This window comes from Ctenopharyngodon idella, chromosome 4 (genome assembly GCF_019924925.1).
Source record: "Ctenopharyngodon idella isolate HZGC_01 chromosome 4, HZGC01, whole genome shotgun sequence".
Taxonomy (NCBI): Eukaryota; Metazoa; Chordata; class Actinopteri; order Cypriniformes; family Xenocyprididae; genus Ctenopharyngodon; species Ctenopharyngodon idella.
Window position 1 is genome coordinate 17,146,676 of NC_067223.1, and position 27,054 is coordinate 17,173,729.

A 27,054-nucleotide genomic window follows, 5' to 3' on the forward strand; every position below is an offset into this window, starting at 1 on the left:
TGCATGTTTCTTAAATAACATACGTTTCTTTTAAATAAACATGCGTTTTATTAAATAACATGCATTTCTCTTAAATAAATATGCATGTTTCTTAAATAACATTCATTTCCCCTAAACATGCATGTTTCTTAAATAACATTCATTTCCCCTAAACATGCATGTTTCTTAAATAAACATGCGTTTTATTAAATAACATGCGTTTCTCTTAAATAAACATGCATGTTTCTTAAATAAACATGCGTTTTATTAAATAACATGCGTTTCTCTTAAATAAACATGCATGTTTCTTAAATAACATACGTTTGTTTTAAATAAACATGCATGTTTCTTAAATAACATGAATTTCTCTTAAATCTACATGCATGTTTCTTAAATAACATACGTTTCTTTTAAATAAACATGCGTTTTATTAAATAACATGCATTTCTCTTAAATAAATATGCATGTTTCTTAAATAACATGCGTTTCTCTTAAATAAACATGCATGTTTCTTAAATAACATTCATTTCCCCTAAACATGCATGTTTCTTAAATAAACATGCGTTTTATTAAATAACATGCATTTCTCTTAAATAAACATGCATGTTTCTTAAATAACATGCGTTTCTCTTAAATAAACATGCATGTTTCTTAAATAACATTCATTTCTCTTAAATAAATATGCATGTTTCTTAAATAACATTCATTTCTCTTAAATAAACATGCATGTTTCTTAAATAACATGCGTTTCTCTTAAATAAACATGCATGTTTCTTAAATAACATACATTTCTTTTAAATAAACATGCGTTTTATTAAATAACATGCATTTCTCTTAAATAAATATGCATGTTTCTTAAATAACATGCGTTTCTCTTAAATAAACATGCATGTTTCTTAAATAACATGCGTTTCTCTTAAATAAACATGTGTGTTATTAAATAACATGCATTTCTCTTAAATAAACATGCATGTTTCTTAAATAACATGCGTTTCTCTTAAATAAACATGTGTTTTATTAAATAACATGCATTTCTCTTAAATAAACATGCATGTTTCTTAAATAACATGCGTTTCTCTTAAATAAACATGCATGTTTCTTAAATAACATGCGTTTCTCTTAAATAAACATGCATGTTTCTTAAATAACATGCGTTTCTTTTAAATAAACATGCATGTTTCTTAAATAACATTCCTTTCCCCTAAGTAAACATGCATGTTTCTTAAATAAACATGCGTTTTATTAAATAACATGCATTTCTCTTAAATAAACATGCATGTTTCTTAAATAAACATGCGTTTTGTTAAATAACATGCATTTCTCTTAAATAAACATGCATGTTTCTTAAATAAACATGCGTTTTATTAAATAACATGCATTTCTCTTAAATAAACATGCATGTTTCTTAAATAAACATGCGTTTTGTTAAATAACATGCATTTCTCTTAAATAAACATGCATGTTTCTTAAATAACATGCGTTTCTCTTAAATAACATGCATGTTTCTTAAATAACAAGAATTTCCCTTAAATAAACATGCATGTTTCTTAAATAAACATGCGTTTTGTTAAATAACATGCATTTCTCTTAAATAAACATGCATGTTTCTTAAATAACATGCATTTCTCTTAAATAACATGCATGTTTCTTAAATAAACCTTCTGCACTAATCCACAGCGCGTCTGCTAGCCAGCAGTGAAGTAAAGTGTAAATCTCTAGATTGTTCTGCGGTGCAGAGGCGCTTTTTTGTGTGCATTGTGTGTTTGTGGGACATGCTGTCAGATATCGATCTGTTGTAGTGCTCTGTCAGCGTTCTGCTGTCGTGTCCCTGCAGGTCTCATCCGCCTGCAGGAGCTCATTAAAGCTCCATCCAGATACAACATCCGCCTGAAGATCCGACAGCTCGCCGCAGACACCAAGGACGCCAAACCGCTGCTCAAAGAGATGAAGAAAGCCAAGGAGTTCCACGTTATCTTCGACTGCAGTCACGAGATGGCCGCATGGATACTCAAACAGGTGACCGTCTGTCTCACGGTTCATCCCACCTGCAGATGACTGCGGATACGTTTCTGATAAGTTCTGCTCAGAAAATTGAAAATACAGCCAATTTTTTTGTTATGACAGCATCATTTTCATGACAGTTAAGCTCATTTCCCTCTCTGTAACCAGATGTTTTACTTTTCGATTTTGTTTGTAATTCTCATTATTCTCAGTGTTGTTCCTCGTTAGATTCTCGTTACTGTAATACAGTCAGAAACTTCTCAGCTCTTTCTCAATGTGAGGAATTCTTTCAGCCCGGATCATTCTTCTCATTTTCAGAGCCGTTTAATTCACGTCTCCAGTATGAACGATGATTGTTCATCTCCTCCAATCATATTTCACATGTTAAATCTCAGTGTTAGAAATTCTATTAGTGTGACATTATTACAAAAGCCTCAAACCAAAATGGGAATGTAATTAAACGAGGCGTTTTGGCCGCAGGGCTTTAAGATCTCTGATTAAAGATGCAGCGCTGATGAAGCGTCTCTCACTTATTAAAACCGCTGCGCACTGAAGGAGGTCTTTCTGAGGAGCTGATCATCTGCTCAGCCTTTTGTGTTTTCTGATCTGATTCCAATTATGAACCTTCCCAGTGAACAGGGAACGTTCTGGCAAGGTTCTCTCGACGTTATGAACAAATGTTCTTTCAGTAACATTAATAGAACGTTCCTTCAACGTTATCTGATCTTTAATAATGTTCTCAGAACATTCTGGCAAGGTTCTCTCAATGTTATGAACAAACGTTGTTTCAGTAACATTAATAGAACATTCGTTCAACATTATCTGATCTTTAATAATGTTCTCAGAACGTTCTGGCAAGGTTCTCTCAACGTTATGCACAAACGTTCTTCCAGTAACCTTAATAGAACGTTCCTTCAACATTATCTGATCTTTAATAATGTTCTCAGAACGTTCTGGCAAGGTTCTCTCAATGTTATGAACAAACGTTGTTTCAGTAACATTAATAGAACATTCGTTCAACATTATCTGATCTTTAATAATGTTCTCAGCACGTTCTGGCAAGGTTCTCTCAACGTTATGAACAAACGTTCTTCCAGTAACCTTAATAGAACGTTTGTTCAAAGTTATCTGGTCTTTAATAACGTTCTCAAATTGTTAGAACATAAACATTATATATACATTGTACTTGTAAATTAAAATGTTTTTAAATGTTTCTACTTGTTTCAGAACATTCAGAGAACATTCAAATGTAACGTTCCCATAATGCTTGAAGAAAGATATAATACAATGTTAACGTTTGTATAACCAAGAAACGTTTCAAAAACGTTAAAAATGGTTGTTTTAAACATTCAGAAACAATGTTTCCATAACTTAATAAAAACGTTAGCAAAACGTTCTTAGAACATATTTTTGTTAGCTGGATTTATATGAGGGTGAATCTCGACAGTAATGTGAGAAAATAATGATATATTATTTAAATGGTAAAGTATTTAGAGATCATAGTAGTATTTGTTGTGCTGAATTTAATTTATGGTAATTTAAATAATTAATCATTATATTGCAGTTATGAGAATCTAAAGAAAAATGAGAGTTATAAAAAATCTCAAAGTTTGTGGTGCTTGATTCTCCGGAAAATGTCATAAAAATCTGTAAAATGTTATTTTTTGTTTTGTTTTCTTTTGTATTTGGTGAAATATGAACCATTCATGTTTGTGTTATTTTATCTTTTTATTTCCACAGGCTCTTTCAATGGGAATGGTGACAGAATACTATCATTACATCTTTACAACTCTGGTGAGACAAATATACACTCACTCACACACACAAACACACACACACACACACACACACACACACACACACACACACAGACACAGTGTATTGTTCATAGAAGGGAATATTGAATTTTTCATTTCAGAATCTGACTTAAAGCTCCATTTTCAGGTGACCTGGTGTCGTTTTGATTCATGTTAAAATCGTAGATGTAATTCTTGTTTTTGTGAGTCACGGCCGTATCGACAAGAATCTGATGGAGTCTAAAAGCACTCGAGTCTTTGCTGGAGAGTTTTGAAAGAGGAACTTTGAACCCATCTCAGATTCGGCTGCCGTCAGAAGCCCTCTGGAGTTTTGATCCGTCCAAACAAAAAGAGTCTCAGATCCGCCTGATTCGTCCTGTGTGACTCATGAAGCTTTGATTCACTGACCGTCTGTCTGAACTCTGAGAGAGAGACCGCAGCGCACTGCAAAACACACGCTCTTACTCTGTGGTCCTGTGAGGCTTATATGGATATAGTATTATGTTATTTTATTTCAGCTTTAACAGAAATGTTTTTAATAGCTTTAATTTTAGTTAAACAGACATTGATTATGAGTTTGTGTCCGCAGGATCTGTTTGCTCTGGATATGGAGCCGTATCGGTTCAGCGGAGTGAACATGACCGGTTTCCGCATCTTGAACACGGAGAGTCCGCAGGTGTCGTCCATCATTGAGAAATGGTCTATGGAGCGACTGCAGGCGCCGCCCAAACCCGACTCGGGCCTGCTGGACGGATTCATGACGGTGTGTGTGTGTGTTCGTTACACTGCTGTGTGTGTGTGTGAATCCTGAAGAGCGAGTGATGCTTCCTGTTTGAAAGATCTTTATCCGTCTTTGTGCTTACTTCTTGCTTTCATTCTGTTCTGCTTTCTCAGACAGACTCAGAGTGTGTGTGTGTGTGTGTGTCTCTAGTGTGAAGTGTTTGATTGGTTCAGAGAAGGCTTCCTCACTCACAGATCGTGAACAAACAGACGACGGCTCGAGAAACACAGTTTAAAGAGGCAGAAACTACAAGCTGCTAAACCTGAGTGTGTGTGAGTGTGAGTGCATGTGTGTTTGAGTGAGTGTGTGTGTGTGTGTGTGTGTGTGTGTGTGTGTGTGTGTCAGCAGTTTCACATAAAATCAATCAGTGATTCAGAGAAGTTTATTGCGTTTGGAATGTTAACCGTTTCTCCGAGCTGGAAAAGCCCAGAGTCGTTCGGATATTGAGCGAATCTCCCAGAGGATTCTGCTCTCAAACTCGACTCAGATCTGCACTAAATCATCTCGCCGGCTGAACTATTATTAATATCAGAAGATAAAGGACTCGGCTAAATAATAAATAACCGATCTGAGGCTGGAGACGTGAGCTGATGAAGCGCTTCATTAGAATTACGGATGTTTATGACTTTCTCTCGGAGAAATCTTCGTCTGGCCTCATTTGCATGAGTAAAGCTGCTCTTCAGATGTAATCAGACGGACGGATAATGGAATTCATTAGCAGGAGGACTATTACTTATCCTTCAGGATGAGTTCAGTGTGTGCGGCTGTACTTCATTTGTGGTGTGTTGCTTGACGTTTAAAAACAAAGAGATGAAATAACTGATGTGAGATCAGATGATAAATCTATAATGATGTGTTAACCCTATAAAGCCTGCTGTATTATATTTCATACACACATTTCTAAAGGCTCAACATGATCAAAACTGATCATACTACATACTTAACTCTCTATATGAGCCATAAAACCTGATGCATCAAATATGATACTCTACATAATTTTTTTTATTTCATATTTTGTCTAAATGTTCAATAAACGGCTCTATTTGTTATTTCATCTGTCAGACTTCACAGGGTTAAATGATGTCAGTTCTGATGCTGGAGTGTTCTGCTGTTGCTATGGTGACACTCTTCCGTCTGTTTGCCGCCAAATGAAAAAACACAATCTGGCAACTTTTGAAAACGCATTCCTGATGAGATATGCTGATGAGTTAAAACTGATTTGAATATTTTTATTAAGTGTAAACTTTAATTAGGTGTGTGTGTTTCATTTTCCTCAGAGTGTGTGTGTGTTTATACAGTAAATAAGCACTGAAACTCAAGAGAGAGAGAGAATTTCCTCTTTCACCTGCTGTCTCTCTCTCTATCATCTTGACAACCGTTGCTGCCAGTGAGGCGGGGTTGCCGTGGAAACGGTTGCTCGTGTGGTGAATCTCTGTTGCTAGCGTGCGGCAGGAGGGCTGTGATGGGACGAGGGTTGCCACAGCGATTTCAGTCCATTTGGCAGAGTGTGTGCTGTGATTTATGGCTGCAGAGAGAGAGATTGGTTATAATTAAACACTAGTGATGAAGAGCTCATCATCATCATCATGATCATCTGTCAGAGATCAGCTCGACACGCAAACACACACACGGCTGATTCTAACATGTCACACACATGCAGATGTCACAACACTGTAGGATCATCTCCAGTTCTTCTGTCTGAGCTGGAAGCCATCATTAGCTCAGTAACACACACACACACACACACACACACACACACGCGTTTGTTTTTGTGAATTGTGGGGACATTCCATAGGTGTAATAGTTTTTATACTGTACAAACCGTATTTTACTCTACCCCTAAACTTACCCATCACAGGAAACTGTGCACATTTTTACTTTCTCACAAAAACTCATTCTGTATGATTTATAAGCCTTTTGAACAATGGGAACATGGAGTAATGTCCTCATAAGGCACCCTCTCCTTGTAATACCTGTCATACCCATGTCATTATACAAATTTGTGTCCTGATATGTCACAAAAACACGCGCACACACACACACACTCAAACACACACACGTTATCCACAAGACCAGTAATGAGAGCAGCAGCATCCTCTTAATAACAGTGTGTGTGTTTAGATTGTCATTCACTCGATCTATTTGTGAGCCTGAAGGATCTCTCACACTAATTGGGACGAGTGTGTGTGTGTGTGTGTGTGTGTGTGTGTGTGTGTGTGTGTGTGTGTGTGTGTGTTTACATGTTTTCATCTCCTTTTGAGTTGAAATTTCTCCAGATGTCCCCACAAGACCAGTAAAATCTGACAGAACCTTTTTGTGTGGACATCATCATAAAACATGCACAAACACACACACGCACACACACTCATTCACTCACACACTCACTCACTCTCACACACTCATTTACTCACTCTTACACACACTCATTCACTCACTCACTCACTCACTCACTCACTCACACACACACACACACACTCATTCACTCTCACACTCATTCACTCACTTACACACACACACACACACACACACACACAGGCACTCACTCACACTCACTCATTCACTCACTCACTCACTCACACACTTCACATACTCATTCACTCACTCATTCACACACACACTCACTCACCCACACACTCACTCATTCACTCACACACTTAATCATTCACTCACTCACTCACTCACTCACACACACACACACACACACACACACTCAATCATTCACTCACAAACACACACTCACTCATTCACTCACACACACACACACACACACACACACACACACACTCACTCACTCACTCATTCATTCACTCTCACACTCACACTCGCACACACACTCACAGTTTGTAGAAATTCTGCCCAGCCACCAAGAATATAGTGTGTGTCTGTGTGTGTGTGTGTGTGTGTGTGTGTGTGTAAGCGAGAGAAACACATTTTATTACCTGTAAGACAAACACAGATGCCCTTTCCAGCAGGGAGACGTCTGTCTGTGGTTTCTGTAAGACTCTCTCACTCTCTCAGGGGTTCGTTTGATCGATTTATTCAGTGGTAAACAAGCGTCCTCTTGTGTTTCCTGTGACTGAGTCGACCTGAGAGACGTGACGGCCGATCTGCAGCGTCTGATGGAGTTTTATTTAGTCTGAGCATTGCCTGCCTGTGAGGGATAAAAGTGAAAATACATGTATTGACATTGACTGTGAGTGTGTGAGTGTTTCCAAACACAATGACGTCTTTATCACATTTAAATAACTGGATTCACGACTGTTCTGAGTGTCACTGCGGTAAATGTGCTGCTGTCGTTTTGTGATGCTCTCAGTGTGTGTTGGGTGTGTGAATGTCATCAGACAGACATTTCACCCTGACTATTATATTCATCTGCAGAATAATAGCACAATAACACTGTTGTCATGTTCTTAAAGGACTCGAATGGTAAGGAATTACATTGTCCTTGATCTTTTGTCATCAGAGCTCACTTTACGTTTCAGACCTCAAAAATTTCACCAAACGTTTGTAGTGCCTCCCATCCAATAATCGCAAAGTATAATAATCGTAAAATATAATAATTATTATTATATCTGAAAATAAATAGCAGTGGAATATAATAGTTTGTGTTCTGTTGTTAATTGTAACCTCTAATATTACAGTAATATATCAAATGAGTATAGTTTACAGTATTAGTTAGAAAATCAAACTATTGGTATTGGCAGATATCATTCTGAATAATTGGCTATCGTATCAGCAGATATCATTCTGAATAATCGGCTATCGTATCGGCAGATATCATTCTGAATAATCGGCTGTCAGTATCAGCAGATATCATTCTGAATAATCGTCTATCGTATCGGCAGATATCATTCTGAATAATCGGCTATCGTATTGGCAGATATCATTCTGAATAATCGTCTATCGTATCGGCAGATATCATTCTGAATAATCGGCTATCGTATTGGCAGATATCATTCTGAATAATCGGCTATCGGTATCAGCTGATATCATTCTGAATAATCGTCTATCATATCGGCAGATATCATTCTGAATAATCGGCTATTGGTATCAGCAGATATCATTCTGAATAATCGGCTATTGGTATCGGCAGATATCATTCTGAATAATCGGCTATCGTATCAGCAGATATCATTCTGAATAATCGGCTGTCGGTATCAGCAGATATCATTCTGAATAATCGGCTATCGTATCGGCAGATATCATTCTGAATAATCGGCTGTCAGTATCGGCAAATATCATTCTGAATAATCGTCTATCGTATCGGCAGATATCATTCTGAATAATTGGCTATCGTATCAGCAGATATCATTCTGAATAATCGGCTATCGTATCGGCAGATATCATTCTGAATAATCGGCTGTCAGTATCAGCAGATATCATTCTGAATAATCGTCTATCGTATCGGCAGATATCATTCTGAATAATCGTCTATCGTATTGGCAGATATCATTCTGAATAATCGGCTATCGGTATCAGCTGATATCATTCTGAATAATCGTCTATCATATCGGCAGATATCATTCTGAATAATCGGCTATCGTATCAGCAGATATCATTCTGAATAATCGGCTATTGGTATCGGCAGATATCATTCTGAATAATCGGCTATCGTATCAGCAGATATCATTCTGAATAATCGGCTGTCGGTATCAGCAGATATCATTCTGAATAATCGGCTATCGTATCGGCAGATATCATTCTGAATAATCGGCTGTCAGTATCGGCAAATATCATTCTGAATAATCGGCTGTCTGTATCGGCAGATATCATTCTGAATAATCGGCTATCGTATCGGCAGATATCATTCTGAATAATCGGCTGTCGGTATCAGCAGATATCATTCTGAATAATCGGCTATCGTATCGGCAGATATCATTCTGAATAATCGGCTGTCGGTATTGGCAAATATCATTCTGAATAATTGGCTATCGTATCGGCAGATATCATTCTGAATAATCGGCTGTTGGTATCGGCAGATATCATTCTGAATAATCGGCTGTCGGTATCGGCAGATATCATTCTAAATAATCGGCTATCGTATTGGCAGATATCATTCTGAATAATTGGCTGTCGGTATTGGCAAATATCATTCTGAATAATCGGCTGTCGGTATCGGCAGATATCATTCTGAATAATTGGCTATCGTATCGGCAGATATCATTCTGAATAATTGGCTATCGTATCGGCAGATATCATTCTGAATAATCGGCTGTCAGTATCGGCAAATATCATTCTGAATAATCGGCTATCGTATCGGCAGATATCATTCTGAATAATCGGCTGTCGGTATCGGCAGATATCATTCTGAATAATCGGCTGTCGGTATCGGCAGATATCATTCTGAATAATCGGCTATCTTATCAGCAGATATCATTCTGAATAATCGGCTGTCGGTATCGGCAGATATCATTCTGAATAATCGGCTGTCGGTATCAGCAGATATCATTCTGAATAATCGGCTATCGTATCGGCAGATATCATTCTGAATAATTGGCTGTCGGTATTGGCAAATATCATTCTGAATAATTGGCTATCGTATCGGCAGATATCATTCTGAATAATCGGCTGTTGGTATCGGCAGATATCATTCTGAATAATCGGCTGTCGGTATCGGCAGATATCATTCTGAATAATTGGCTATCGTATCGGCAGATATCATTCTGAATAATCGGCTGTCGGTATCGGCAAATATCATTCTGAATAATCGGCTATCGTATCGGCAGATATCATTCTGAATAATCGGCTGTCGGTATCGGCAGATATCATTCTGAATAATCGGCTGTCGGTATCGGCAGATATCATTCTGAATAATCGCTATCTTATCAGCAGATATCATTCTGAATAATCGGCTGTCGGTATCGGCAGATATCATTCTGAATAATCGGCTGTCAGTATCGGCAAATATCATTCTGAATAATCGGCTATCGTATCGGCAGATATCATTCTGAATAATCGGCTGTCAGTATCGGCAAATATCATTCTGAATAATCGGCTATCGTATCGGCAGATATCATTCTGAATAATCGGCTGTCGGTATCGGCAGATATCATTCTGAATAATCGGCTGTCGGTATCGGCAGATATCATTCTGAATAATCGCTATCTTATCAGCAGATATCATTCTGAATAATCGGCTGTCGGTATCGGCAGATATCATTCTGAATAATCGGCTGTCGGTATCAGCAGATATCATTCTGAATAATCGGCTATCGTATCGGCAGATATCATTCTGAATAATCGGCTGTCGGTATTGGCAAATATCATTCTGAATAATTGGCTATCGTATCGGCAGATATCATTCTGAATAATCGGCTGTCGGTATCGGCAGATATCATTCTGAATAATCGGCTATCGTATTGGCAGATATCATTCTGAATAATTGGCTGTCGGTATCGGCAGATATCATTCTGAATAATCGGCTATCGTATTGGCAAATATCATTCTGAATAATCGGCTGTCGGTATCGGCAGATATCATTCTGAATAATCGGCTGTCGGTATCAGCAGATATCATTCTGAATAATCGGCTATCGTATCGGCAGATATCATTCTGAATAATCGGCTGTCGGTATTGGCAAATATCATTCTGAATAATTGGCTATCGTATCGGCAGATATCATTCTGAATAATCGGCTGTCGGTATCGGCAGATATCATTCTAAATAATCGGCTATCGTATTGGCAGATATCATTCTGAATAATCGGCTATCGTATTGGCAGATATCATTCTGAATAATCAGCTGTTGGTATCGGCAGATATCATTCTAAATAATCGGCTATCGTATTGGCAGATATCATTCTAAATAATCGGCTATCGTATTGGCAGATATAATTCTGAATAATTGGCTATCGTATTGGCAGATATCATTCTGAATAATCGGCTGTTGGTATCGGCAGATATCATTCTAAATAATCGGCTATCGTATTGGCAGATATCATTCTGAATAATTGGCTATCGTATCGGCAGATATCATTCTGAATAATCGGCTGTCGGTATCGGCAGATATCATTCTGAATAATCGGCTATCGTATCGGCAGATATCATTCTGAATAATCGGCTGTCGGTATCGGCAGATATCATTATGAATAATCGGCTGTCGGTATCGGCAGATATCATTCCGAATAATCGGCTATCGAATCGGCAGATATCATTCTAAATAATCGGCTATCGTATTGGCAGATATAATTCTGAATAATTGGCTATCGGTATCGACAGATATCATTCTGAACAATCAAGAACTGCTTTTTTTACCCAAAAGTTGGCAAAAACATTGTTGCGATGAGATGTATGAGATCAGGCCATCAGATGTCTGTGTACAACAGGTGCTCAGGTACAGACACAATCACAGCTGGTCTATGATTAATGATGCGTCTGTTTGAGCTCAAGGACAGAAAACCACAGATACAAACACAGCGAATGAAGAGACTGAAGGACTGAGACTCTCTGTCTGTGATCAGATGTTAGAGTGTGTGTGTGTGTTTCAGACGGACGCCGCTCTCATGTACGACGCGGTTCATGTGGTCGCTGTGGCCGTCCAGCAGTCGCCGCAGATCACCGTCAGCTCACTGCAGTGCAACAGACACAAACCCTGGCGCTTCGGAGGACGATTCATCAGCCTCATCAAAGAGGTACAAACATGCACACATATCAGGAACTGACACTGTTACAAACATCTGTGTTATTTCAAAGAGAGCTGAAATTATGAGTTTAGATCTAATTAAAGTGGAGTGTTTGTGTGAATCTTCATGCACATGTCTCAGTTCAGTCAGTGTCAGCGGGAAGAGTGTGTGTTTGCAGTCGTGTGTGTCATTATCTCAGACAGAAATCACTGCAGGTGTGTTTGTTTGTATGTTGATATCGAGGTGTTTGTTCGGCTCAATCATGTTCAGATTCAGAGAGTGTTTTGTGTGTCTCTCCTCAGATCTTTGGTCTCATCGCTGGTAATTTGTGAAAATGACACGTCGTACCTGCAGTCTTCTCTCTGTCTTTGAAGTGAAGAACAATGCGTCGTTCACAGAAACAGAGACTCGTTTCACTCACAGGCCCGAGAAATACACACGCCAATAAAACAATAAGATTCACACAGAAAGAGTGAAATTTCACCTTAACTTATTGACCGAATTATAAAAAATAAAAAACCTAAAATTATTCAGATACACTCCAGATGCATCTCACATTTATATCTAAAGATATAAATAGAAAAAATGAGGTAAATTCATGATAAAACTATTAATTTTAAATTATTTGTAATTTGACTTAATATTTAATTATTAATTGAATTATCCAGTTATATGACATATGACAGTAAAATGATTAATCTGAAATGTTCAATAATTTATTTAATGAGTTTAATTTATTAATTAATTTCTAAAATAATATTAAAATTGAAATAAAATGTGTGTGTATATATATTCATATATAGATTTAGATTTATTTAATGAGTTTAATTTATTAATGTTTTTATTGTTATTAATTAATATTATATATACAGTGTGTGTGTGTGTGTGTGTATATATATATATATATTTAATTAGTTTAATTTAATAGTAATTTGAGTTTAATTTATTGTGTTTTTAAAATATTATTAATTAATATTATATATATAATTTATTAATGTATTTTTAAAATATTATTAATTAATATTATATATATATATTTAATGAGTTTAATTTATAAATTAGCTTTTAAAAAATATTATTAAGGAATATTAATTAATTAATGTTATATTAATTAAGATAATATTTATCATTTATTTATTAGTTTTACAACTGAAGTTTTCTTTCCTGTATTGTTGTATTTCCTGTTGAAAGTAAAAAAAATATTAAATGACACGGCAAAAAATTACCTTTAAAAAAAAAAAAAGCGTTTAGATACACAGCTTGACAAAACAGAGAGAGTAATTTTAAATGCACACATGTGCTAAAAGTATATTTTGTCATCTTTTTGGGAACACTGGAACAGAAATGATCTCACAGCTACAGAATAAAAGCCACAAAACTCCCTGATGAATCTGGATAATTTGATTCTCTTCAGGCTCTTCAGTGGAATAATGTGTTTGCAGTTCATGTTTAATCATTTCAGATGAGAATCTTCTGCTGTGGATTGCGTCAGTAAACCCTCGACATCTCTGATGCTTGTGAACGTGTGTGTGTGTGTGTGTAAATGTGTTAAAGCCTGTGTGGTGTGTGTTTGTCTCCTCAGGCATCATGGGACGGACTGACGGGGCGAATCCTCTTCAACAAAACCAACGGCTTGAGGACAGACTTTGACCTGGACGTGATCAGTCTCAAAGAGAACGGACTCGAGAAGGTGTGTGTGTGTGTGTGTGTGTGTACTTCATGCACGACTAAGTGTATATGAGTTCATTCATGCATGTGTGTGTGTGTGTGTGTGTTTCTTGCACAGATCGGGACGTGGGATCCTCCGCGTGGACTGAACATGACAGAGAATCACAAGAGTAAAAACACCAACATCACAGACTCGCTGTCCAACAAATCACTGCGTGTGTCCACCATACTGGTAAACACACACACACACACACACACCTACTCTTTTTTCCATGTTCATCTTTCATCTTTAGTGTGTAATGTTGCTGTTTGAGCATGAAAAATTTGCAGTTAAACTAAAAATGACCCTTTTGGATGATCTAATATTTTTCTGCTTTGATTTTTAACTCATTTTGAAAAAATCCACAAACTAATAAACACGATGATGTTTTGCTTCTTCCGTCTGTGTGTTCAGGAGGAGCCGTACGTCATGTTTAAGAAGTCGGATAAACCCCTGTACGGAAACGACCGCTTCGAGGGATTCTGTGTGGATCTGCTTCGGGAGCTTTCGGGAATCTTGGGCTTCCGCTACGAGATCCGGTTAGTGGAGGACGGGAAATACGGGGCGTTCGAGGAGAGCACCGGCCAGTGGAACGGCATGATCCGCGAGCTCATGGATCACGTGAGTAAAACTGTTATATATTACAGTTTTTATTAATATTCTGAATTTGCTTTTATTTTTAGATTTTCAGTTATCATTTAAATTTTAAATACATTTTTTCAGTAGTTTTGTTGTGTTTTTGTCATTTTTATTATTAGTAAAAATAATAAAATATAATACTTATATTTAGGTTTAATTTGTATTTATTTTAGTTTTAGTTTTTATTTATTTCCTGTTAATTAATTTTAGTCCTTCAGTTGCCAACTCATTTATTTTAAGTTTTTCATCTAATATTTCTATATTATATATTATTTAAGCTTTATTTTAATTAACAAAATTAATTGTTTTTGTCATTATTACTTTTTTTTTCTTTAAATATTTTATATTTAGGTTTAATTAACATTTATTTTAGTTGTAGCCTTATTTTAATTAACAAATTATTATTATTATTATTTTTAAATATTTCTATTTAGGTTTAATTAATTTATTTTTTTTTAAGTTAGTTTTTATTAATTTCCAGTTAGTAATTTTAGTGCTTCAGTTCACTTTATTTCAAATTTTTTAATTTAGTTTAAGTTTTTCATCTAATATTTATAAGCATGAATTGCTTTCTCAGAAGTATTTTTAAATTTTAAATAATTTTATTTTTACATTTTTTTTTAATAAATCTTATTTCAGTTTTATTTCAATGAACACTAAAGTTTTTACACTAAAGTTTTAGTTAATAACAGTGAGCGCTTGTCATCGCAGTCATATGAGAAACAACATGTCACTAGTGTGAGAGAAACTCTGAAGCTATTTTGCTTGGAAAAGAAGCCGAGATCCGTCTGGAGATTCTGGGAGCGCCGCCCGCGTGTCTCCGGAGGTCTTATTAACGGACGCTGTAGTCTGAGCTTGTTCGTGTGTAAGAACCGGAGCTGACGGCGAGCGAGGGACATGCTCAACATGAATTAATGATCAGATTCTCCAGCGCCGCAAGCCGCGCGACACGTTCGGTTTGATCCCGCGCACTGATTTTAAATTCGCTGGCCTTTACGTTCATAATCCACATTTGAAACCTGTGCTGACTCTCTCAGTCTGACCCTTGTCTTGTGTTCTTGCCATTTTGACCAGGAAAGGATTTTCTTGCTAAAAAAGTGTTTGGGTGTGTTTTAAACACTGTTAACTGTTCAAAGCAGGACGTCATTGGTCTGTTGTGTTGGTGATTGACAGAAAGCAGACCTGGCCGTGGCGCCGCTGACCATCACGTACGTCCGAGAGAAGGTGATTGACTTCTCCAAACCCTTCATGACCCTGGGCATCAGCATCCTGTACCGCAAACCCAACGGCACCAACCCCGGCGTCTTCTCCTTCCTCAACCCTCTGTCCCCTGATATCTGGATGTATATTCTACTGGCTTGCTTGGGTGTCAGTTGTGTGCTGTTTGTCATAGCCAGGTAACATGTGACCCTCGCGTCAGTGTTTGACCACACGTCTGTTTCCATCCTCATTCATCCTCACTCTCAGGAAACGGGGCTGTTTGTGTCTCAAATTCTCTGCAGTTTAATAAAAACATGAGATTTCTTTAGCCTAACTTGCGAAATATTATTGCATCACACCACATTATTTACAACCAATATTGTTATATTTAGTGGCAAGCATAATATATATATATATATATATATATATATATATATGTATAGTAATTTATTTACAGCCAAAGTTGCTGTTTTTAGTGACAAAAAAAATAAAATAAATATAAAACATAAATATAAATGCATCACACCACATTAATTACAGCCAATATTGCTATATTTAGTGTCAAGGAAAAAATATTTATTTATTTATTTATTTATTTATTTACAGCCAATGTAATTGTTTTTAGTGCCAAGAAACATAAAATAAATATAAAATACCAATATAATTGCACCACAACACATTATTTACAGCCAATATTTTTATATTTACTGCCAAGAAAATTAAAATAAATATAAAATATATATAAAATTGCATCTCACCACATTATTTCCAGCCAATTATTATATTTAATGGCATGAAAAATAACAAAATATATAAAAATAACACAAATTCTGCATTTTCTATATATATATATATACATTTAGAGAGGCATGATGTTTAATTACAGTACAAGCAAGTTGTCACTCTGCTCATGTAAACTGGTTGATGTTCTGAGGAAGACAATAAACTTTACTTTAATCCAGAGTGAAATAATGAGATGACGTTCAGAATCGTGTTTATTCTCTGTACCGGAGACACGAACGGCAGCGTTTCCTGTGACTGAGCGTCAGCTCCTCGTGTCTCTGTCGTTGATGTTCTGTTAAACCCTCTGGATATCCTATAATCACTTGCTCACTTACTTTCCACCTTCATCCTCTCTCATAAGCATCTCTCTCGCTGTAATATCTCTCTCAGCGTTTATGGCCACATCTCACAGCGGTCTCGTGACACTAATGAAATCAGTTTCCTGATCGCCGGCGATCGAGCGCTGATCTAAAGACCTCTGGGACGCTGATGTCGTTTGAAACGCCCCGCAGGTTTTTACGCTCGGCGTCGATGTTTAATGTTACTGGTGAGACGATACGAAAGAAAAGCCACGACTGTCACCTAAGTTAGTTTGGAATATGCACAGTGTGTTTGTGAGGCATTCTGGGTAAGTTTCCTCCTGTGGCCTGATGATTTCAGCTTTATTTGTGTTGTTGAACTGGAAGTCATTGAGTTTCCGCTCAGCTCTGTAATTGTAATATTGACGTTTTCAACTGCTGTATTGATTAGAAAAGCCCCAATTCACCTCTAAACACACACAAGAGTTTCTCCAGATCCCAAACACACATACAGACGTTCTGAAGCTTCACACACACACACACGCCGTCGGGACGGACAGGATCTGTGTGTGTGTATGAAGAGTCACATAGAAAAAATCCACAATAATTATTTCATGTCATAACTTTGTTTTAAATCATTCAGAACTTTAATGTTGCTTTAAGTTAAAAAGGTTATTTGAGGAATCAGTGGTTCTTTCATGGCGTCACTGAAAAATGGAAAAAATATATAAAATATCAATATAATAAATGCACCACAACATTATTAACAGTTAATATTCTTACATTAATAAATACATGAACCTGAACACTGTCTTTACCACTCACTGTTCACACACACACACACACACACACACACACACAGTCATACATAAACACTCATACACACACACACACACACAGGCTGTTTTATTATTCTGAACACTCTGAGCACTTGTGTGATGATAGTTCTGCTGTGACCTTACCTGCCAGAACTATCACACACACACACACACACTCACTCACACACATACACACACACTACAACAAACACACTCACTCACTCACACACACACACACACACACACACACACACACCATATGCAGACACACACACTACAACACACACTCACACACACACCATATGCAGACACTCACACACACACACACACACACACTACAACACACACCACATGAAGACACACACATACACTACAACAAAAACTCTCACACACACACTACAACAAACACACACACACACACACACTACAACACACACCACATGCAGACACACACACATACACTACAACAAAAACACACACACCACATGCGCACACACGCTACAACACACACCACATGCTGACATTCACACACACACACTACATGCAGACTCACACACACACACTACAACAAACACACACTCTCACACACACTCAATCACACACATACACACACACTACAACAAACACACACTCTCACACACACTCAGTCACACACACACACACACACACTACATGTAGTCTCACATACACACACACTACAACACACAGTAAAACACACACTCACACACAAAGACATACAGAAAGAAACATGTTTCAGATCAGTGCATGATTGACAAAAAACAGCGTCAGTAGATCAGAAAATAAACTATTACTGTCGTTCTGCTCTGTGAGGTTTTTGTGGCTATTAATCAGCTGATATCTGTCCAGAATATGTTAGTTTTAGTGTTCAGCTGGTGACAAAGATGAAAATGTGCCACAAATGCTGCACAATCAATCATCTGTCTTTCAGGCAAGACTCTACAGGTGTCTTAATTATTCATATTTAAAGGTTTTTACAAAGAGGATTTTGGATATAAATCAGAAAATACTGTCAAAAGACAAAATACAGATATGAATAAAACACTGTAGTGTCTTAATGTTTGGTGTGTGTGTGTTGATATGAGGTTGTGTGTGTGCTGTGACAGTAAATACTTCAGTTTGTACACTCAGGTTCAGTCCGTACGAGTGGTATAACCCTCACCCCTGCAACCCCGACTCAGACGTGGTGGAGAATAACTTCACGCTGCTCAACAGCTTCTGGTTTGGTGTCGGAGCGCTCATGCGGCAAGGTGAGTCCCTCAGCGCCACAGCGCCTCCTGCTGGAGCAGAGCTGCTACTGCTCACTGCACACCAGAGCTTAATGAAATAATCATGTTCTCTGAACAAACCACTGTTCCAGCTTATATTTGATCTGTTTACATGCATGTCATGTGACCATTACCCGTCATCAGAGAACATGTGAATGTGTTTCAAATTATTGAAATATGAACTTAAAATCCCAAGGGAAGAAAATATTTTGACAAAAAACGTTTGTTCTCTCGTCAGGGTCGGAGCTCATGCCGAAGGCTCTGTCCACCAGGATCGTCGGAGGAATCTGGTGGTTTTTCACGCTCATCATCATTTCCTCCTACACCGCAAACCTGGCCGCCTTCCTGACTGTGGAGCGCATGGAGTCGCCCATCGACTCGGCGGATGATCTGGCCAAGCAAACCAAGATCCTCTATGGCTTGGTGGAGGACGGCGCCACCATGACTTTCTTTAAGGTACTGCAGGTGGAGATTCACATTGATTTCTGTAGCGCTTCATACAGTACAGAGTGTTTCAGAGCAGCTTTAAACAGGAAAATAATGTTATAATGTTGCAAAATTCATCAATTATGAAACAAATTCAATTTCAGGTGTAAAGCAGCTCTACAACTCAACTCAATTCAGTTCAATGTTAATTCAATTTTGATTAATTTCAGATGAATATTAGTGTCAATGTTGCAAAATTCATCAATTATGAATCAAATTCAATTCAGCTATAAAGCAGCTCTACAGAACAAAAAGAGTCATTCAGCTCAATTCAGTTCAATGTTGATTCAGTTCAGTTAAATTTTGATTAATTTGAACTTGAATATCAGTGTCAATGTTGTAAAATTCATCAATTATTAAATTAAATTTCCAGTGTAAAGCATCTCTACAGAAGACAATGTCATTATTCAACTCAATTCAGTTCAATTTTTATTCAATTCATTTAAATAACAGTGTTCATTTTGCAAAATTAATCAATTATGAAAAAATTTGATACAATTTGGTTAAATTTGATTAATTTGAACTTGAATATCAGTGTCAATGTTGCAAAATTATTCAATTATGAAACAAATTCAATTTCCAGTGTAAAGCATTTCTACAGAAGACAAGTGTAATTATTCAACACAGTTCTGTTCAATGTTGATTCAATTTAGTTCAATAACAGTAATAATGTTGCAAAATTTATCAATTATGAAACATTTAATTCAGCTTTAAAGCAGCTCTACAAAACAAAAAGAGTCATTCAGCTCAATTCAGTTCAATGCTGATTCAATTCAGTTAAATTTTGATTAATTTGAGTTGAATATCAGTGTCAATGTTGTAAAATTCATCAATTATAAAACAAATTCAGTTTCAGGTGTAAAGCAGCTCTACAAAAGGAAATAGTGTTAGAATTCAACTTAATTCATTGCAATTTTTAATCAATTTATTTCAATAACAGTGTTTGTTGCAAATTTCGTCAATTATGAAAAATTCAATTCAGCTATAAAGCAGCTCCACAAAACAAAAAGAGTCATTCAGCTCAATTCATTTCAATATGTAAAATTCATCAATTATTAAACAAATTCAATTTCATTATTCAACTCAATTCAGTTTGGTTTTTATTCAGAAGACAATAGTTCATTATTCAACAAAATTCATTGAAGTTTTTATTCAATTTAGTTCAATAACAGTTTTAATGTTGCAAAATTTATCAACTATGAAACATTCAATTCATCTATAAAGCATATTGTCATTCAGCTCAATTTAGTTCAAAGCTGATTCAATTCAGTTAAATTTTTATTCATTTGAGTTGAATAGAGTCAATTTTGCAAAATTCATCAATTATGAAAAATTCAGTTTCAGGTGTAAAGCAGCTCTACAGAAGACACTATTGTCATTATTCAACTCAATTCAGTTTGGTTTTTATTCAGAAAGACAATAGTTCATTATTCAACTCAATTAAGTTCAATGCTGATTCAATTTAGTTCAATAACAGTAATAATGTTGCAAAATTTATCAATTATGAAACATTTAATTTAGCTTTAAAGCAGCTCTACCAAACAAAAAGAGTCATTCAGCTCAATTCAGTTCAATGCTGATTCAATTCAGTTACATTTTGATTAATTTGAGTTGAATATCAGTGTCAATGTTGTAAAATTCATTATGAACTTCAGCAGCTCTACAGAAGACAATAGCATCATTATGGATAATATTTCTGAATATTAACGGTTTCAGTGTAATGTTCATCTCTGTGTCTCTGCTTCTGCAGAAAACCAAGATCTCCACGTACGATAAGATGTGGGAGTTCATGAACAGCCGTCGTCAGTCAGTGATAGTGAAGAGCGTGGAGGAGGGAATCCATCGAGTGCTGACGTCCGATTACGCCTTCCTGATGGAGTCCACGGCCATCGAGTTCGTCACCCAGCGCAACTGTAACCTCACGCAGGTCGGAGGCCTCATCGACTCCAAGGCGTACGGCGTGGGAACGCCCATGGGTAAAACAGACTTAACTAGTTTCATTTCCCATGATTCTCCTGTTCGACAGCAGATGATCTGAGCGCTCTTGATGAGAGGCTTTATATAAACATTAATATCTGTAAGGAGTTGTGTGGGGGTGGAGAAAATAGAAAAGGAAATATTTATCCATCTTTATCTGTGCAAATCCTCTTCCCACTCCCATCTGGGTAATCCTGTTAAGCGCACACATGCTTCAGACTCGTACGACACGCAAACTCGCTCCAGAATCTGTGTTCGCAGGCTAATAGGCGTTGAATGGCGTCTGGCAGCCGAGCGCTGGGTGTTCGAGATTCACGCGCTTTGATCTGACGCGTCCCGCTGCGGATTGAGGCTTTACATCTGACTCACTGCCGCTCGTTCTGCGGGACAAAATAAACATTCCTGGAATAACATCAGTGCTTTCATAAAATAATACTTCTCATGTAATGATGTTTGAAGCGTGGAGACGGAAATGAGGACTGAAGTACAGGATGTTCAGCATTTGTGTCATTATGTTGATTAGCTCTGAAAATCATTTAGACTCAGCCCTTATTTTATTTATTTATTTATTTATATTTATGTTTGTGTATTTATTGGTTTTGTGTTTATTTTTGTGAATTTATTTACCTGATCATTTATTTATTTATTTAATTGTGTGTGTACTTTTTAATATTTATTTATTGTAATTACTTGTTTTATATATTTTTTAGTTACTTGTTTTTAATATTTATTTATTATTTGTGTATTTGTTTTTTTATATTTGTTTATTTATTTATGTATTTACTTGTTTTATATTAATTAATTATTTAGTTATTCATGTGTTTGTGTATTTACTTGTTTTTATATTTTTTTTATTTATTTATTTGTCGTTTTACCTGTTTTATATCTAATTAATTAATGAATTGTGTATGTACTTGTTTTTTATATTTATTTATTTGTTTTTTTTTTAATTAGTGTTTGTTTGTGTATTTATTGTTATTGTGTTTATTATTTTGTGTATTTATTTACCTCTATTTATTTAATCATTGTATACTTGTTTTTTGTTTATTTTTTAGTTACTTATTTTTAAATTTTGATTTATTTATTTGCATATTTGTTTTTATATTTATTTATTTACTTTATATTAATTCATTAATCTATTTATTTATGTGTTTATGTATTTACTTTTTTATATTTATTTATTTTTATTTATTTATTTGACTATTTGCCTGTATTATATTTAATTAATTGTGTATGTACTTGTTTTTTATATTTATTTTAGTTACTTTTTATTTATTTATTTGTTGTGTATATTTTATATTTGCTTATTTTTATTTGTGTTTTTACTTTTTTATTTATTTAACATAATAAAGAGAACTGACAATTGTAGTGAACATGACAACACAAAAAAAATGTTATAAATACATTTTTTTTAGGTACAGACTAAAATTTAAGTCATTATTCACTGAAAATAAAACAAAATAACTTTAATAAAGAGTATAGTTCATCAGCATTCACAACACTAAAAGGGATGATTTAGATTTTACCACTAAAATAACATTTTTAAAGAATAAAAATGATTTAATTCTTTAAATTTCATATTTTAAAATGTTTTTTAAGGATTGGCTCCGGAATGTTTTTGATTATTAAAACTATAAATAACCATTAGAGAAGATTCTGAATAAGTTCTAATAGTTTTGTCACGCAGAGCCTGATTTTTCCTGAAACTTCAAACGGTTTTAAACTCACAGTAGGTCAGTTCCAGCCGAATTTCAGCCCTCTTCCGTCTCCCTCCGCAGGCTCCCCGTATCGAGACAAGATCACCATCGCCATCCTGCAGCTGCAGGAGGAGGGCAAGCTGCACATGATGAAGGAGAAGTGGTGGAGAGGGAACGGCTGTCCGGAGGAGGAGAGTAAAGAGGCCAGTGCGCTCGGCGTGCAGAACATCGGCGGCATCTTCATCGTCCTGGCCGCCGGGCTGGTGCTGTCCGTGTTCGTGGCCGTCGGCGAGGTGCTGTACAAATCCAAGCAGAACGCTCAGATCGAGAAGGTATCGGCCAACACTTACTTTATTTATTAATAAAAGTCATGGTTACAGAAATTTAAATACACATTATTTTAAAAGTATAACCAATAACATGGGCTTGATCGGAAAAGAAGGTTTGAAGTGTTGATCTTCTCTCTGTCCTAGCGTTCGTTCTGCAGCGCGATGGTGGACGAGCTCAGGGTGTCTCTGAAATGCCAGCGGCGGCGGAAACAGAAACCTCAACCGCCCGCCATCGTCAAAACAGAGGAGGTTATTAACATGCATACCTTTAACGACAGGAGGCTCCCGGGGAAAGAGACCATGGCCTGAACGGACTTAAAGCCTCGAAATCCTGCGGGACTCTCCTGTAACTCTCGTCCAAACGACGGACACAAAGATGTTTCCTGTGGAAATCCGGATACGTGAGCGATTCAGAACCACATCCCCTCACAGAGCAGCATTCGATTATCGGCTTGTATCTTGAGTCCCAAACACCAGAGACGTCCGTCTCTCTGACGTTCGGCGATGCGTTGTGTTCTCATTCTATGTTGCTTCTCTCTGTTTTCTCTGTGAAAGACACGTAGGATGCTGTGAAACTAAGTAAATGTTTTAAACGGATCAGTTTTGATGCTCACATCACTGCAGAGAAATGATCATATGCTGCCTTTATTGCTGCCTTCAAGAGCGCCTGATACTGACAGGTTCCCAGAACGTTCTCGGAACGTTAGTTTATGGTTATAAAAACTAAAAATAACCATTATAGAAAGTTCTTATTGTCACACAAAAACCTCCCTGCAACGTTTTTAGAACATTTGTCACACAAACTAGAACCTTTAAGAGAACATAACCAAAAAAACAACGTTCTAGAAATGTTCTTGTAACCATTATATAACGTTCTGTATGAGTTCTTAGTAGGGTTGTCTCACAAAAAACCTTCCTGCAACGTTCTGAGAACGTTCCTGGAACGTTAGTTTTTGGTTATAAAACTTAAAAATAACCATTAGAGAAAGTTCTTATTAGTTTTGTCACATGAAAACCTCCCTGTGATGTTTTTAGAATGTTTGTCACACAAACTAGAACCTTTAAGAGAACATAACCAAAACGTTCTGGGAATGTTCCTGTAACCATTATATAACGTTCTGTATGCATTCTTATTAGTTTTGTCACAAAAATCTCCCTGCAATGTTCTGAGAACATTTGTTATACAAAATACAACCTTGAAAGAACGTTCCATGAATGTTAGGAATTGGTAAAAACAAAAATAACCAAACGGGAACGTTCTTTGTTTGCTGACCCTTGGGTTTTACATTTTATTTACGTAAAAATATTTGTCTTCTAAGGAAGTAAATTTAATGATTGTCAAGTCTTAATTATGATCTGATGTTTGTGATAGAAATAAATGCTTTAAGCAATTACTTTATTTTTCTCTTGCTGACAAATACAGGAAGCTTTTTAGCACTAATGCAACAAAATGAAGAGCGAGAGGGGCTAAAACTGGAAAACAAAATGCAAACCGTTGTAAACAAAGAAATTAATTAAAGCCAATTCAAAGTATCTTATGTCTCTAAACCAAGGATGTCGAAGAAAATCCTGCTTTAATACATCATTGTGACGGCATTCATCACTGCAGCATGACTTGAAGGCACCAATAAAATCCATGAAACAATGTCCGTCAGTTGTATGTCACGGGCTGCATCCGAAATCGCATACTTAGTAGGCGAAAAACAGTGTGTGACAAAACAAGTATGTCTGAATTCACAGTACTCACAAAGTCCCTGGATGACCTACTACTTCCGGTGTAGTCAGAAATCGAGTCCCCCCAGGCATATCGGGTCTCCTTTAGGACCCCGAGTGATCCTAATTGGCTCAACTGAGATTTAACGGGTAGTATTTTTAGTGCCTGATTAAAATCATGTTATGATTTATATAGCTTAAAATGCGTTAATTTAAAATGTCTTTTAAATCACATGGTTCCTACACTAATATATAACTAAAGCTATAGGTTGTGTAATCAAGCATTTCTCGTTCTTACTGTTTTTTAGTTAGCTTATGTACTAGCATAGCATACATCTACCCGATTAGCCTGCTAGCGTAGCTTATATTATATGAGATATGTTTTTTGCTTCCAATATCTGCTTCCAGTTTGTTTTTAATATGCAATACATAGGTGTTTATTTTATATTTCAAGCATGTTGTTTGTGCACTTAATGTAATAAACATCATACAGAAATAGGTTATAATTAGTCATCACCTAAAGGAGACTCGATTACTCATGACGCCGGATTACATTCTACTTATTCAGAATAAGTACCTACTCAAGAGAGAATGTGATTTCGGACGCAGCCACATTAACGCTCTGTGTCATGATGATCAACGACTCAAGCCAAAGTTCTGTCGTTTAGATAAACTTTTCTAGAAAAAACTTTCTACTAGCGTCCATTCTGTCTGTCATTCAACGGAGATTTATAACAAGAAAAAAAAGAGAAAAGCAGTTTTTGTACAGACAAATTTTGTAGTAAATCTTTATATTGGTGTGTCTGATGCTAATGTAGGTTAAACAGGAAGGCAGGCGAGTCGAGCCGCGCATTAGCCGCCTCAGACATATGCACGCCGGAGACCGACCGACCGTCCGTCCATCGAGCCGAGAGCAAGCAGCGTCTCCACAAACCACCTTTGTTGTTTTACAAGCATATTTCTGTTTCCGTGTGCTGATGTTTGTGTTTTATCTGAAGGGGAGTCACCCTCTGAGACGTTTCTGTATAATAGTGTACTGAGCAAACGCTAGGATTTCTCCAAACCGGGTTTAATCTACAGGAAAAGGACCATGTGCAAATTAGCATCGGGTGGAGAACTGTTCAAGCTCATCTTGTAATAAAAAAGAGATTATACTGTGTACAACGTGTCGTTTCCTTTCTGTTTGTGTGTGTGTTCAGTGTTTCGCTCTGTATGATTGTAAATCAAGCTATTCTAGATCAACTGTTGCTTAAAGTCGCCATGAAAGTGAAGTTGCGCTCTATTGTGTGTCGTATATCTGAGTTAAACGTCTTCTCGAACAAGAACAAATGTAGGGCGGGGCTAGGTTTGTCCGTGGGGAACTGATTGGATGGTTGTGGTTTGCTATTGGTGGATCTCACGTGAGTGACAGGATGCCCCGCCCTCGTGCAGGTTAGCAAAATATAACATATCGAGACAAGAGACCGTTTTTTGTTTGTTTGTTTTTTGAGTGGATGTCAATGGAGGAGAGGCTTCAGTACTCTGAATCGACACCCATCGGCTAATCTTTAACATCTTTGTTCTTAAACTTTCGTTTTGGATTGATCTATTTTTAGAATTTACACTGAAAAAACGTGTTTCATAAGAGAAGTGACGGGAAATTGCGTGACAGGTATGATTCAGTTCAATCAGATTTGATTCAAGATTACGAGGACACATTAATAAAAAATAATAATAATAATAAAGATGGATAAATCATTTATAATAGCCTAAATATTGCAGTATTCCATAAAATAAAAATAAACACTGTCCCTTTTGATTTCATGGGGACTTTAATAATATTACACGCTCTGATTCTACTTGTAAAATCACAACAATTTTGCTTAAAATCGTTTAAGAATTGAATTGTTTTTATGTATGTGAAACTTCCTCATGAACCGTCGGCTGCGGTCAGCTGATGCTG

The 27,054-nt window shown here is 36.5% G+C and overlaps 1 protein-coding gene and 1 long non-coding RNA gene across 2 annotated transcripts in view; one reads left to right on the plus strand and one right to left on the minus strand.

Moving 5' to 3' along the window:
- The window catches only part of LOC127510943 (glutamate receptor ionotropic, kainate 2), a 42,605-nt gene extending 17,592 nt beyond the window's left edge, over window positions 1–25,013 (plus strand). The window contains exons 4-16 of the mRNA XM_051891125.1: window positions 1,814–1,995; window positions 3,721–3,774; window positions 4,366–4,539; window positions 12,043–12,186; window positions 13,760–13,867; window positions 13,964–14,077; window positions 14,300–14,506; window positions 15,698–15,921; window positions 18,774–18,892; window positions 19,149–19,366; window positions 21,147–21,372; window positions 23,152–23,402; window positions 23,544–25,013. Of these exons, the coding sequence (XP_051747085.1) occupies window positions 1,814–1,995; window positions 3,721–3,774; window positions 4,366–4,539; window positions 12,043–12,186; window positions 13,760–13,867; window positions 13,964–14,077; window positions 14,300–14,506; window positions 15,698–15,921; window positions 18,774–18,892; window positions 19,149–19,366; window positions 21,147–21,372; window positions 23,152–23,402; window positions 23,544–23,708 (2,186 nt within the window). The 3' untranslated portion in view covers window positions 23,709–25,013. The remainder of the gene's footprint in view (window positions 1–1,813; window positions 1,996–3,720; window positions 3,775–4,365; window positions 4,540–12,042; window positions 12,187–13,759; window positions 13,868–13,963; window positions 14,078–14,299; window positions 14,507–15,697; window positions 15,922–18,773; window positions 18,893–19,148; window positions 19,367–21,146; window positions 21,373–23,151; window positions 23,403–23,543) is intronic.
- LOC127510945 (uncharacterized) lies at window positions 21,367–23,815 on the minus strand. The gene is made up of 3 exons (XR_007929790.1): window positions 23,666–23,815; window positions 23,102–23,366; window positions 21,367–21,753 (listed from the first exon to the last, which is right to left on the minus strand). It is a non-coding gene; the product is annotated as an uncharacterized LOC127510945 (long non-coding RNA).
- Window positions 25,014–27,054: the final 2,041 nt, after the last annotated feature.